General features: G+C 33.0%; 1 protein-coding gene across 2 annotated transcripts; it reads right to left on the bottom strand.

The window, feature by feature from the left end:
• Positions 1–583: 583 nt before the first annotated feature.
• On the bottom strand, positions 584–14,634 carry LOC120326056 (uncharacterized). 2 transcript variants are annotated; one of them, XM_039392271.2, is made up of 16 exons: positions 13,823–14,634; positions 11,311–11,416; positions 10,477–10,531; positions 9,875–10,024; positions 9,037–9,159; positions 8,508–8,630; positions 7,581–7,745; positions 7,047–7,121; positions 5,370–5,551; positions 5,051–5,173; positions 4,698–4,782; positions 4,460–4,607; positions 3,881–3,964; positions 3,176–3,359; positions 1,871–2,149; positions 584–1,509 (listed from the first exon to the last, which is right to left on the bottom strand). In XM_039392271.2, exons 1-16 carry the CDS (start codon positions 14,433–14,435, stop codon positions 1,227–1,229), a joined length of 2,778 nt encoding a protein of 925 aa, XP_039248205.2. In that variant the 5' UTR covers positions 14,436–14,634; the 3' UTR covers positions 584–1,226. The 2 variants fall into 2 exon arrangements, with proteins under 2 accessions (XP_039248205.2, XP_039248204.2); XM_039392270.2 differs by having other exon boundaries at positions 7,578–7,745; positions 13,823–14,631.
• Between the last annotated feature and the right edge of the window lie 382 nt (positions 14,635–15,016).

The raw sequence follows: 15,016 nt of genomic DNA, 5'->3' as shown, positions 1-15,016 counted from the left end.
TTACCGAAAACTTTTGATTCTGTTAATATTTATACATCGTGCTTCCTGGTCTGACCAACGACTAACATACCGGTCTGACTAACAAGGAATTATATATATTTTTTCCAGTATTTGCGCGGCAGTTCAATCAAAGAGCCACAGGTTGGTTGAAGTTTCCACTACAAGGCACGCATCGTTCCCGTTAGAGGTTCAAGCAGTCTCATTGGAGCAATATGTTAACCGGTCGGAATATCGTGGTCCATTCACTACCCTGGCAAAAATATGAATTTGTATCTTCCTTGCTTAGCTCACTGGCTGCCCAATTATAAAAATATATCAAATAAGATTCCTATCATACGCATTAGACAAGCTTGTCGGATATTGATATTGAATATTTTGGTCGCATTCCCGTATCATGCTGCACATGTTATCCCTGTATCAGAGTGGAAAAGAAATTATTAGCACTGGATTGTCAGCACAACACCTCAAAATTTTGAATAAAGATTATTGGATGTATGCATTATCGCGAAAGAATGTGGATCTCACAATAGAAACGATTTTCTGCCACACAACTATATTTCACTCACACCAACAAGTGCGGATATCAGGTCTTAAACAGCAATAATTCAGTATTTATTGAAAGCTAAAGCAATAAAGCACCTCTAGAAGTTGATGATTGGGATGAAATTCATAATAAATAATGCAATAAGAAAAAGCATGCATATCATCTAAAGTAATATTAAGCTCAAAACACATGGGTGAGCCATGTCAAAAACAAAAAAAAAGACATAACCCTATTCATTAATAGAAAGCAGATAGCACCCATTGATTTCAATATAATATAAAAACACATGTACCAACTGCACCGAATAGAAACTATTTACCTTGAAAATTTTAGATCCAAAATAAAAAACCAGAATCTCTCTGATATCATAATATAGAGAACATTTTGAGAGGTAAGACACTGAGAGTAAGTACTGTGAAAACTGAGTTAAATGGCAAATAGAAAACTAATATTTTAAAAGTAAAATACGTATATTGCACAGTGATTGATAAATAAAGAGCAAAAGACAAAATTGCATCTAAAAATGAGCAGTGTAATGGATTGAAAACCACCGTACAGACACAAAAAAGCAAACAGTTTTTATAGAAAACTAGGCCTATTGTAGTTGGAAGTGAAATCAATTGAAATGGGAAATGATTGTCAGGATTGAAACAGAAAATGATAAATAATAGTTTCCCAATTTTCAGGCAACAAAAGTAAGTTGTCCCATGCTACCATTCTCGGAAGGCAATACTGTGGATCCATTATTAGGATGGTATCTGACATCAGTTGAGGTGGGAGATGGAGGTGCAGGTGATACAGCAGTCGTAATCTGGCTTTTCCAGTATATCATTACCCCGACAGCAAGTAACATTGCACCACACACTGATCCAACTGCCACAGCTGCTAACATTCCTGTCCTTGGAGGTTTTTCAGTTGGTATTTTAATACCAGCATGTAGGTTACTGGCACTGTCTGTAACAGTTCTGTAAAACCAAAGTTGCTACTCTTAGAAGAAATGAAAATAATGCTTATGCTATTTTAATATGTTTGATAATCATGTGATATCATATATTCTTGCTATGATTGGGTGATAAATTCAAATTTTTCTGAAGCATTTCAGAAAAAAATCAGAAACATCACTGATCAGCAGGTGGAACTACTTTCCAAATACGAACTGTTGCTTCATATAAAAACCAGCACTTGATCTGAAGTTAAAGTAAGGATCAAATATATAGACATAAGATGAGGAAAAACAATTTACCAATAACAATCGCCCAAACAACAAGAATTCAGCAAAAACGATCTATAAGTCCACCTATAGATGATAATTTGTAACAGACTTACATATTATTTGCTTTATACACCTTGCCATCAACAGGAACTTTAAAATTGCCTTCAGACACAGAAACTAGAAGCCTCTTGATTGCTTCTTTGCATGAAACCTCTTTGTAATTATACGCCACTGGCTGTGTCGTGCCACTTTGATTTACTCCTGAATTATAGTCTTTTGGTGATAAAGAAGATTTTGAATCCTTGGGTGTAAATGTGGTCCAATCAATGTTTTTAAGAAGAGTGAATTGCACAGCAGTGATGCTCACAAATTTGATTTCCACAACTCGTGTTCTGTTGTAAAAATAAGCCAAGTAATGAAATATTGAAAAGTTTCATGTTTTCCTATACGAATAATTGCTTCATAAAATACTTAGTTAGGCTGAAAATCACTCATCAAACACGTCTTTAACAACACAATATAACAAAAGATTTTACAATAATGTAAATTTGTCGTGGAATACTTTGACTTTAGTCGGATTCAAATGAATTAAAATTCAATCTATAATAATGTCATACCATAAGCAGGTAAAGGAATATCCTTCATGTAGAATATTCAACATGTGACATACATTCTGCTGGGACCAATTCAAAGTAGCTGTATATCAAGTGAATCCTTGTCTTTATCAATATATACATTAGCCAATATAAGAAATATTTACTTGTAAGATACTTTTTGAGAAAGCGTGTGATTGCCACCAGGTATATTCATGTTTAGGATATACAGAGTCCAACATTGTTATTTGCTATAATTTCAAATTTCGGGGCTCCCGAAATATGCGAACCAAGATGGCGGACATCGAAACGAAACATGGGTAACAGGTTAGGGCTAGGCGATAATTTTTTTCCAATTTTCCTTATTTTAGTCCTATTATCGGTTCGAAGACTAGCCAAGAGCCTCCCGTAGTATTTATACCTAAAATTATGGCCTAACCCTAACCTAGTACACATATTACATTGCGATGTCCGCCATCTTGGTTCGCATACTTCGGAAGCACCCAAATTTCTTTACAGAAAAACTTCACCAGTGCACCAGCAATATGGTAAAGACACTAGCGCATAAAATATCTAGTAACAAAAATTATCAAGGCGTGATGAGATATTATAAATCAAGTTTTATTTTAGATCAAGTATTATGTCTTAATAATTTTCCTCTCTTTACATATACACACCAAGTCTTTACCATACCATGCTCTGATGAAGTTTTTCTGTACAAAAATTTCAAAATGTCAGCGAACTATATCGTTTTGCAAACACCGGTTGTGCTCGTCAACATTTTTTAGAGACATTGCATCATAATACCCATGTAAGACAACTTACTGGTCAATATCTGTTGCAGCAACAATTTCGTTAACAAATTTCGCGATAAAAATATCCAGTTTATTTTGAGCTTGTCTTGCAGTTTCCGATTGTTTCTCACGATTTCTCATTTGAACATGAAGTTGTGCGAGTGATGGAAATGAAATTGTTATTTTTGCACAATATGGATCAACATTTGGTGAACCTAAAAATGTAAGTTCTCAAATTGCTCAATCTACATCAAGATGGAGTTGAGTGCTTTGTTTGCTTTACTCGACCACCTCATCTAGGGTGTAATAAATTGTGTAGCCAATGCTGAACCCGAAGGATTCCGATCCTTTCGTTTATATATTTAGATATCAGTGGCTGGCTGCGAAAAGTGTGAAAGAATGCAAGATAAGTAATTAGAGACTCCTGATGACCATATGGACGTATCGCATCCTCCTGTCCATACCAAAACAATTTTATTGCTGTTGCTACTTTATTGATGACTGTATTTTTTGGTTGAAGAACTAATAAAATATCTCTCTCGCTCTCTCTCCTGTCATGATATAGGTGATATAGGTACCACCACAAATGTGCTTTACAAAAAACACATAGAAGAACAAAAACCAGGAATAATTTTCTATGAAAGAAAATGGGTTACAATGTAAAGAACATTTGTCATTTTTAAACCCTGCCAGTAAAGAACGCCTCCTTTAATTTATTACAAAAACCTTTACCTACCACTTGTTGGATGGACAGAGGCTGCTGTAGTTGTTTCAAAATTGTAACCACATAGAAGAGATGTTGAAGGACAGTGCAGTCTACCTGTAATAACAATAGAAGATCAAGGCACCTGCCCATATATAGCGTAAATCACTATTTTATTATTATTCGAGTCATTGTGATGACCAAGAAATGGTGTCATTACATGTCAAAAATAAGAATGTTGAACCCAAATTGCAGAGATGAGTTGGCATAAATTGACATTCGAATGCGGATTGAAAACGAATTTGATTCAGACTCCCAGCTAAGAAAAAGTTGAAACTTTGTGATTGTGCCCAATAGGCTGTTAAGAACAGTCAGTATACTTATATGCTTTTTGAGTTTTTGTAGGAAATTCGAGCTTCTTGACTCCTGGAAATTCATAATTTCAAATCTGATTCCTGACTCCAGCGAGTTTGGATGGAAATAGGACTTCGGCTGCATTGAAAACAAGCCCAAGCTAGACTGGCGACTCAACATATGCAGCCTGCCCTCCATATTATAAATTCCTAGAAGTGCAACCATAGAAGATAATAATTAAACAGGAAACACACAAACCAGCATAATTTTCAAATTCAATGTAAGATCCTTCTGGACAGATTTTCCATTCAGCTCCAGTGACTTGAACTTCAAGAGTATTTGTATCATTGCATCTGTGTCGAAAACATCGACCTTCTGGTTGCCGTAATGATCTCGCTGGTTGATACTAAAAAATTATACAAATAATTTCAGGAAATTTAAGTAGAATTAAATTAGCATTCGTAAAATGTAATCACAGCATTTTACGACAGAATACCTTTGCTTTATTGAACACCAGGTCTGACATGAAGCATCTGCTTTCTCGTGAATATATTTCTCCTTTCCAGTCAGTTAATCTTGTTCTGTTAAAAAATCAGAAAATAGGTTGCAATTAATTAACTCTAAACTTTGACATTGCCAAGTATTTCTTTGTTTATTGTATATTATTAAATCAGCTTGATGATAAACAAGAGAGTAATTCTCAAATATATGGGTACAATTGTCAAATGACTACTGCAATCGACTTTTCTAAATTTCAAGTACTGAAAAGTTGAAATAGATCAAGACCTAACAACAGTTTAGGCTCACTTTTTGTCCAATAAGCAAGAAATTAAAACAAAATCAGCTTACTCGTTTTTATTTTTCCAACATTCCATGCCAGGATGAGCTTTGAATGTTCTACAACTTTCTAAATATTCATTAGTTTCGCAATTTCCTTTGTCCAGATGAAGAAAATGACATCCAGTTTGACGACTAAAAAAAAAAAATTGTAACAATTTTTTATTATTATTGAATATTTAGAATAGTTCAATCATAATTGGTATCAATAGTGGTCTGCTGTTAAACAGGTTACAAGGCATTATGTAATTTTTTTTTTAAATTTTGGCATGCCAAGAGTTCTAGTAGAGGGAACAAAACAAAATTAAAACAAATATATAAAAGCATATACCTGTATGAAGTACGTCTGCAGAAGAATGGAGATGAAGCATTAAAGCAAGATAACCCAGTAGCGAAGTTACAACCAGCATTTTTACCCCACTGTAAATCTTCAGCTTGTTTATAATCAACTTGATACCAACCCATGTCTTCGAATGCACCAAGAGTTATACGATCAATGACAGTTAGATGAGGCTGATGAAGAAATTACCTTTATTACTTTTTACCTTTAACATTTACAATGCCTATGGTTACTAAAAGGCAGTGGTTCTCGAACTTTTTAAGCCGCGCCCCATTTTTAGAATTTGTCAAATCTCGTACCCCTGTCAAATTAACTAGCTAACAATAAGCTACAAGTAACAGATAGTAAGGCGAAACTGAGTTTTATTGAAAAAAACATGTTGAAAATACATGGATGGAACGTAAATATTCAAAATAAAAAATGAAAATATCAAAAATAAGGTGGGCAAGATCGGATCTAACAAATATTTTTATTTGTAACTAGCTTCACATCCCCTCAAAAAATTAGCAACAGGAGTAAAAAAACATTACGTATTTTTCTCCATGTGAGCGCCTTTTTAAACATAAACTGTCGGATTAGGATTTTATGCTTGATGGGGAAAAATCTGAGTGTTGACAAGGGCCACACTAAATGGCTTTTCTGGCCGGGGTGTGGCCTGCGGGCCACCTGTTGCACACCCCTGCTATAAAGCGATAGAAAATCATCAATCTAAAATTTAATTAGATGGTTAGGAGCTGGAGCCACTAAAATGTACAGTAGCTCAGCACCAGTTCCATTCAGGTGAGCTTAGCTAGAGATTGAGTTATCTGGTTAATCTATATTAGTGGTTCCCAAACTTTTTAGAGTTGGAACCCACTATTTATTACCACAGCTTATGGCGACCCATTTAACTTTTTATGACATAACACAGAACACAGCAATGGCTAATCATCGCAAAACTACCGCGTTTCCTCGAAAATAAGACCTGGCTCGAAAATAAGACATAATTTGAATTTTAAAAATTATTTTAATAAAACCCTCCCCCTAATTAAAATCATTTTTAAAATTCAAATTAGGTCTTATTTTCAGGCCAGTGTGGGAGAGGAAAGGTTCAATGACCTGAGGTAAGGTGAAGATCACACCACTATTGAAGACTGTGTGGTATCACAATTATGATATTTGTCACTTGATTTTTGTATAGGAAATACAAATAAAAACAATGATTGTTGGTTTTTATATAATGTTTAATAAAAAATCTCGTGATTTTCTACAATGTAATTTTATTTTCAATAAATGAACACAAAAGACCCCTTCAAAGGAAAATAAATCTAAATCCTGTCTTAATTTCGAGGAAACACGGTAAGAAGTGGTGTACAGTGTACAAAACTGCTATGCGTGAATAAGCCACATAGTCATTCTTTATGTAGCAAATGTTTGTTCCTTTGAGAAGACCGTAAAAAGGAAACTTTCACAGATTAGAATTTAAATTCAATCTAATTTCTTTTGTTTTTTTGAAGATTTACGTATTCGAGTCGCCACCGATCCTAATAACCAGTAATCAAAGCTTTCTTTTCACGGCCCACTAAGATTCCTTTTGCGACCCACCAGTGGGGTCATAGTTTGGGTTCGCTGATCTATACAATATTTGATTTTATATATAGTTTCCAATTAAAATCCAGTTAGACTTACCAATCCAATGGTTGGTGCCATTAATGATCCTTGCATAAATCTAGCTTCCCAGTGAGATGATGTTCTGAGAGGAGGCTAGAATAAATACATATAAATTAAAGTTAGTGAGCCTTTCTTTTTTGAGGGAAATTTGAGTGAGATCCCCATAAACTACCGCAGTGAATAATAATGTATAAAATTTAGAAAACTAATCGAGTATAAATGCGGAGAGAGACTCCTGGTCCTGAACTAATCAAATGCATTTCATCTAAAATACACTGCATGTTCCATAAAGTATATTTGGATAGAATAGGAATTTTATATTTATCCCGACAGAGGAACAAGACCGCTCAATTATATCGGAAACCACAGCCTCTCATCCAGTTACCAATTCATAATGGGTAATAGTTTAACAATTATAACAGGCAAATGCTAACAATTTCTTTAATACATACTGTTAATTATCCAGTTGCTCATGCATTAACTTTGCGCATGTCCTTATTAATCAGGTTAATCTAATGAAATTTAATCATTATATCAGATTGGTCTCACCACCACATGATTTTCGAGTGGACATCCTCTTTTCGTTGAACAATTGAGGTGTTTCTGTGTTTCTCTAGTGACAGCTGGTGTCACAATATGTTTTCTGTTATCGATATAACTAACAATTTTTCTTCTATCTTCGCAAAACCATTCTATTGATGAAGTTTTGTTTGTGTTCTGGTAAAAATCATGAAAATAATAATGCTTATAAAATGATGATTAGGTAGCAGATTCAAAAAGTAAATTAAATAGCATTAAGAATATTGAATTTCCCTTGCTTCACATATCCTTCAAAAAAACAATAGTCCGAGGATGAAGCCAAAACTTGACCAAAACAAGGTGCACCAAATATCATTATTTACGAAGAAAAGAAATTTGCATTGGACTTGTATGTTTAGCTTGGTCATTCGGTGTAAATTAAATTACTGGTATATTATTTTTATATAATGCACATTCACACCTTTTGCAGTCACTAATTTATTATTGAAGATGATATTTTGGAGGGAGGGCAGGAAGATTTCCAGTTTGGTTTTTTACACCCTGGGTGAGATGGCGGGCAGTGAATTTACATCTAAGATGTGTAACCCACCAAAGCCAATGAACACACTTAAGTCGGTACTTCCGTAGTGTATGTACCAGGTTAGGGTTAGGCCATAATTTTATTACGATTTTCTTTATTTTAGTTCTATTACGAGTTCGAGGACTGTTTGTTTTACCCAAGTAAATATACCCCTGTTTATAGGCTTCTCTTAAGTCTAATGTTTTACATGCTAGGCCAATGCACCATAAATATATTAAAAGACTTCTTTTATCAATTCAAATTTTAGTCAATAACATGATGGTGTTCATACTGAAACTAATCAAAAGCTTATTAATAGAATAGTGACTATATTTTAGGGAGATCGTCTAATAAACAATGATAGAAAGTTAAATTCTTACTTTGTCTTTACCATCATTATCACCATCCTTTTTCTTATCGACCTTCTTTGGCCCACATTCTTGAAATTTATCAAAAAGATCTTTTGAAAATCCAAGAGCATGAAAAAATTCATGTAGCGATGTCTAAAAATAGGATTAAATTAAAAAAATAACAAAACTATTGAATGAAGAATATTGAATACTGAAACCACACAATAGGCAAACTGATAGAATATTTCCGTCTCACACTCAAGTGAGTGTATTGTTCAAATTGAAACTGAATAAACAGTTAAACCTAAATAAAAGCATTATTTGAAAGCTATAAGATGAAATTGTATTTCTGTAAATTAAGCAAATAAAATACCCAGAAACTGGTCGATTATATATTGTTAATGTATTTGTATTGAAGAACAAAATCGACAATTTTGAATTGAAATAATTTATTAGACATCATCTATGTTTTAATAGGCACTAGGCCACCGAACCCACAAATACGCTACTCAACCGATATAAATAAGAAATAATTTGAAACATTTTACACTAAACCTACCAAGTAAAGAACATCTTCATCATATAAAACATCTTCTAAATGTTTTGGACAAAAATTAGCAAAACCAGCGATCGGTCTGTTGTATTGATCCAACTGACAATATGTAGCATAAGCTATAACACCCTGGAAAAATAAAAATTTTGAGTAATATCTTAAACTCTATTTCGACATATATTCAACTATTTTTATTATCAAGTTGATGAATCATGAAACCAGATGAAGTTTCTAATTCGTAATCCATAAAATCATGTATACATAATAATGAGCAATGTGTTCAATCAGCAACTATGGATGAACAGTATTTGACTAAAATGTAACTAAAAAATAATTGTCTCTGAATTTAATTTACTGAAACTACTCAGTTTTAAAAACTGAGACTTTAAAGTAGAAAATTTATTAAGTAAAACTAGTTTTGGCTATTATTAAAGGAAAAGAATATATTTTTAATACTTGACAGAAGAACCTGTATGTGTATCAATATGGAGGTAACTATTTTTGTTAGCATACTTTACATCAAGCTGTGTACAGGGACTGATTACTTCCCTTGGCTAATATAGACAGTCCCCGAACTCGTAATAGAACTAAAACAAGGAAAATCGGAAAATAATCATGGCCTGACGATAACCTGGTACACATACTACGGGACTACATTTTTTTGGTATATTAAATAGCCTATATTATATTGTGCTCTAGTTTTCTATCAATCATATAATGGCTTGCAACCTCACTTTGGACATCGGGTATTACTAATTTGTTGACACAAATCACTTTGATGTTTTATTATCTGATTTGTTACAGAACCCTATAAACACCTTGTATTTATCAGTTGATAATATACCTTATCATTGCACAAATTATTTTTTTCCGCATGGACGTAAATCACAGTGTCTGTATTTGGCAATCCTGAACCATCTTCATATAACATATGTGTTGGTTTGTCCGTGTTGTTTGTGTAAATTGGATATCCTTGTAAATGATCTTCCGGAATCTGATAAAATAATGAATATAGTAGAAAAGTAATAATACAGTGGGGAGAAAATTAAGGACTTTAAAATGGAGTAAAATAGATGAGTGAGTATCAGTCACAGTGGAATTTTCTTTGATGGTAACTTATATTCTTGCATTGCTATATAATTAATACCAGGTTTTCTCAAGTTAGCCCCTTGGCCCCAGAACTGAATGATACTCTGAGGGACAGAAGTAAAGACTCTCATTAGGTAGAACTTGTGATTTGAATTGACTGTTTTTGATTAATTCTTCAACTGTATCGTATTTAATTTTTATAGCAGAATAGGGACAGGGCCACAAGTGTTGAGAGTCATCGGAAAAGGGCCACATATCATGAAAGTTCAAGTGCCACTGATTCAGACTAAAACTAAATTAAAAATAAACACAAAAATAGGATAGCATGAATATTTCCAGAAACTTAAAAATAATTACCTTAAATTCATTTAAACATTTTTCTCCATCGTAGGATGCACTTGCTAACGCGCATCTAAAAATAAATTTTGATTACAGATTTCAATATTATTCATTTCCGTAAATACTTTTTACATCATATCGTGATAAGTAAATATGAACCACATTAAAGATAATCTGAGGTAAAATTCGTATTTATTATTCAAACCAGAATATCTAAGTATAACATCCTCTTACCACAGGCAAATGAGATCATTGTGCTGAATAAATAGGGCTGACAGTCCAAAAAGTATTTTGGTATTGAAGCCGAAAGTGTTGGAAATTTAAGGCGGTTTATATCAATATTAAGTAACGTACTGAGAATAAAAATTCATTTTAAAATATATCGTGCGAACAGCTTGCCTAAATTAAATGATTAAGTAATTGCAGCCTCAGGGAAAATACAGAATATCGCTTAAAATTTAACATCATATAAGATGGAGTTGATAATAATCTGTATTTGTGAAAATAAACAACATGACATCAGCTCAAATCAATATAATAAAATGAGATGATTAAAAAAATTAATAAAAAAATTGGTTGTTATGACGATCAATTAATAAACTTTTATAATAACAAATTCTTTTGATCTTAGATTGCCATAGCAACCATTTGTCAGTAAAATAAAATCCAGTGTAATATTATAACACAGTGTGTTATTATTAATATTAAGTCTTGAAATTTCTCAAATTGCAAAGAGAATATATCGATAGGCCTATCATGTATAGCTTCGATTAAAAATTGAAATTGGTAATAGGATTTATGAACACCGTGTAATTATAGTGTATAATATGACTCTTAAACTATCATATAGACCTCTTTTCTCTCTTTGAATCAGGAGATGAAGATGGTTCACTCCAGAAACTCCCACAAATTTTTTCTACAGTTCTTTTGAATAGCAATGGGCCTTCCACAGGAATAACTGCAAAATCAAAAATATAATAATTAATACAACAATCAACACTGGACGTGAAGTAAAACATGTCCAATATCCAACACGCCACAAACAATTTAATAATTATATAATTATAGACAATGTTAGGGCTTGAATAAATTTCAGAAGCAATTATTTTGAGCTGATAATAAGTTTTAATGCCAATTAGTTCAACGATATTCTCATTATTTTACCACAAAATTAGTATTCTGCGTCAATGAAAAGCCTTCAGGGGGATTTATTAAACGTGAACTTATTTTTGTCCAAGGGTTTCGTTTGAAAGAGGTTTTCCCTATTGAAATTTGATTTGAGCAGATTTTACTAGCTTGAATAATTTGTCTTTTTTGTAAAAAAAAACGAAGTGATTGAAACATTAAATGTGAAAATTAAACAGGTTTAGTGTAAAAAGTTTGCTTTCATACTAATCATACATTATATTTATTTCAATAAAATTTTATACAAAATCGCAATTTGCTCGTTAAAAGAGTCAGAATAATAACAAATTGCAATGAAAATTCCAGAAATATGAAACCATTCCAGAATTCAAACATCCTTGGAAATGATTACATCAGGTTAACAAACTTGAAATGTCTGGGTAAACCACTCAAGTTAATGAGAGTTGTTGAAAATAGAAGTTCACGACAACACTTTTAACAAATTCAAAACTTCCAAGGTCACAATTCCTTAATTCATTTCGATTGGGTATATGCTTGTTTCTCATAATTATCAACCTTTTCAAGTGGTCACTCATTTAAACAAAAACTTTAACAAACGAAGCACTCGAATGATCGTAGTATATCATTGTGACGGATGCACAAAACGGGGAGTACTTGAACCACTTGTAGTTTAGGTAACAGGAGAAACAGTAACCAAAACATTGGGGATAAATAACCTCTCAAATGGATTTTGAGCACACATACAGCATGTACGAATAATAATAAGCTGATTTTGTTACCAAGGACCTGATAAATGAGTAATAGCTATATAAATAAATTTACAAATTTTAATTCGCACAAACTCAATTTTGTCTTTTTAACAAATAGAACAAACACGGATTATTTTTAGACTTGAGATGAGCACTAAAAACTGGGAATATACAATAAATACTACACAAACTAGCAGGTTCATACTTGAGTTGACTACTGTTTATACAAACAAAGCCGCTGAGCCTCTTTTATAAAAACAAAGTATAAACTTCAAATTATTAAAATGCATAATTACATCATCCAAACTACACATTCAAAAAACAAAAGATGCTAAATGTGTGAATTATACTTCCGCAAGATATCATATGCCTAATGTCATGAATCGGTTCAGTACCATATATTGAAACATTTAGATAATGTGGGTTTTGTTACTCCACCCTACCTTTCTACTTTTTCTAGCTAATATCCCTCTAAAACTAAAATCAATTTATTTGTTTACAAATAGTGGAATTGTGGAATATTACATACATTTCTAAGCCGAATTATACCATTCGTCAATAACTGTATTAGCTTACGTTGAATGTAAAACATACAAACATCTGCATGCTCATGTATTCAATGCGAATGTTCATACACATACACACAGTGCTCCATTTATGTGGGTACATGCCTATGGTTCTGCCATGAACATAATTTTCACTCGAGATTCGCATTGGTAAGTTATTAATTCATTAAAAGTGAACGTGTTACAGAAAAAATAATAAGTGACAAGCTCTGCGCTGTAAAACCAAATTGTCAAAACAAATTGAATTTTTCTCGTGGAACAGACTAATTCAGAAAATAGTCAATATTTTATTTTCGAAAAGATTGTTCCAGAAAGTACTCAAAATACTGAATTATTCGGTTTTGGCCATCTCTGTTTGGGTGCTATGGAAATAAAAAATTTTCTTGCAAGTAGGAACAAAAATTCAAAATGTTATTTCACTTTGATAAACTGGGATTGAATTTTTATGCATGCTATTAATTCATGTATAAATATTGGCACAATTAAATCGGAATAGTTTATTTTTTAAATAGCACGATGAACGGGCATTTATTGCTGCTAGAATAGACAATTGAGAATAAAAAAAGTTCTATTGATATCATATAGGAAGTGGGCAATTTATATAACACACAATTTCAATCATAAGGTTTTATAATGGGAATGTTTGAAGTTTTTTTTTCAAGGAGCTTTTAAATGGACTGTTAGCAAATATAGATTGATAGATCAACAGTAAACTAATTCATTCATAATGTAATGCCCGGCATTTAATCCCCTAATACTCACCATTAATTCATTTCAAGTAAGCAAGACAAGAACACTTCCAATAAAAAAAATTCATATTCATGCAAAACGCAAATATAAGAGTAAAAATATTGCAAAAACTTTGTTTCTTTTAAACGTCTTCAATAAAACAAAAAAGCTCACCTGAAAGAATTTTTTCAATTGTGGAAACAGCTCGATGCAAACTGTTGTTGAGTCTTGCGTATTCATGACTCGTATTTTTATACTGAATGTGTTTGTTATCAAAATAGAGTTTTATGCGAATCGGCTTAAAAAGTTTCTTAAAGTCTACTCTTGATTGGTACGATGAGTTTGAGATGCTTGTTACGGCAGATATTCTTCTGCCTTGCAAATTTGGTCTTGAATTAGGCCTAAGACGGCTTGTCAAATTTTTGCCACTTTTTGTGGAATCTTCAACATATCGTTTAGGCCTTTTTGTATTCATTCTTCCATTATTATATCCCGGTCCCGCTCGATATCTGGGATTAGTGGTTGGACCAACTCGCCGGCGGGGAAATGGAGTCGTAATAAGTTTTTTTCCGAGCTTACTTCTTAATATTGACAATAAATCCACATTATATTTTTGTGGACTTGTTCCTCTAGTTGGCTTTAGAATATCATGAATGCATCCCCTACATCCTATGACATTCACGATGGTGATCATTGCCAACAAAAGCAGCACAGTTTTCAGAATTTCCTCTCTCCGTCTCCACCGATCGCCCGGAGGTGCTTGAAATACGGGCCACCATATTGTCATGATTTGTTCTCTTGTATAAAATGAACTTCATGCGTCATGCTATTCTGCTAATTGAGCTTGCAACCATCAATTCCATAAAATTTCACATTCTACACTTAACATGGAAGCGACAGACTCGACAACCGAACAGCGCGACGTCAAGTACCAGAATGAATGAGTACCGATTGTCGATACAAACGCGATACGAAAAAAGCAACCTCAAAACCTCTGCCGTAAAGTAAAGAGAGAAGTTGGGAAATTTAATATGAAAGGAACAAGGAGAACGCTGTTAGAGTACCCACAATTAATCTATTTTCACAAATCATTTATTTAACAATTTATTTTACCAAATTCGAACAATAAAAAAAACGGTACGGCGAGAGTTTAGTCGTCCTTGGGGGTTTCCATCTCCTCCCCAGTTTAGCTAAAGAATTCTTTAGCTGATGAGCACAAACGGTCAACAGGGAAAAACCCAATATGAAAGCGTGGATTTTTCCATATTCTCTGTCTAATTTTTGTATTCTTGTATTTTTCATGCTAACAAAAAAACAAAACAAAAAAAAAGGTTTCTCATTGGCATTGCTATATTGTTTTTTGTACCC

The sequence above is a fragment of the Styela clava genome, chromosome 4 (genome assembly GCF_964204865.1).
Source record: "Styela clava chromosome 4, kaStyClav1.hap1.2, whole genome shotgun sequence".
NCBI lineage: Eukaryota > Metazoa > Chordata > Ascidiacea > Stolidobranchia > Styelidae > Styela > Styela clava.
Note: the sequence above shows the minus strand (reverse complement) of the source record. Positions and strands in the feature narration are given on the sequence as shown.

Excerpts from the sequence above, each read along its gene's own strand:
- LOC120326056 (XM_039392270.2), bottom strand. The coding sequence starts at position 14,435 with ATGACAATATGGTGGCCCGTATTTCAAGCACCTCCGGGCGATCGGTGG. Across the intron at positions 8,631-9,036 it reads ATGAAGATGTTCTTTACTTG|ACATCGCTACATGAATTTTT; the intron begins GTAGGTTTAGTG and ends TCCTATTTTTAG. Across the intron at positions 5,552-7,046 it reads TGGCACCAACCATTGGATTG|CCTCATCTAACTGTCATTGA; the intron begins GTAAGTCTAACT and ends TTTCTTCATCAG.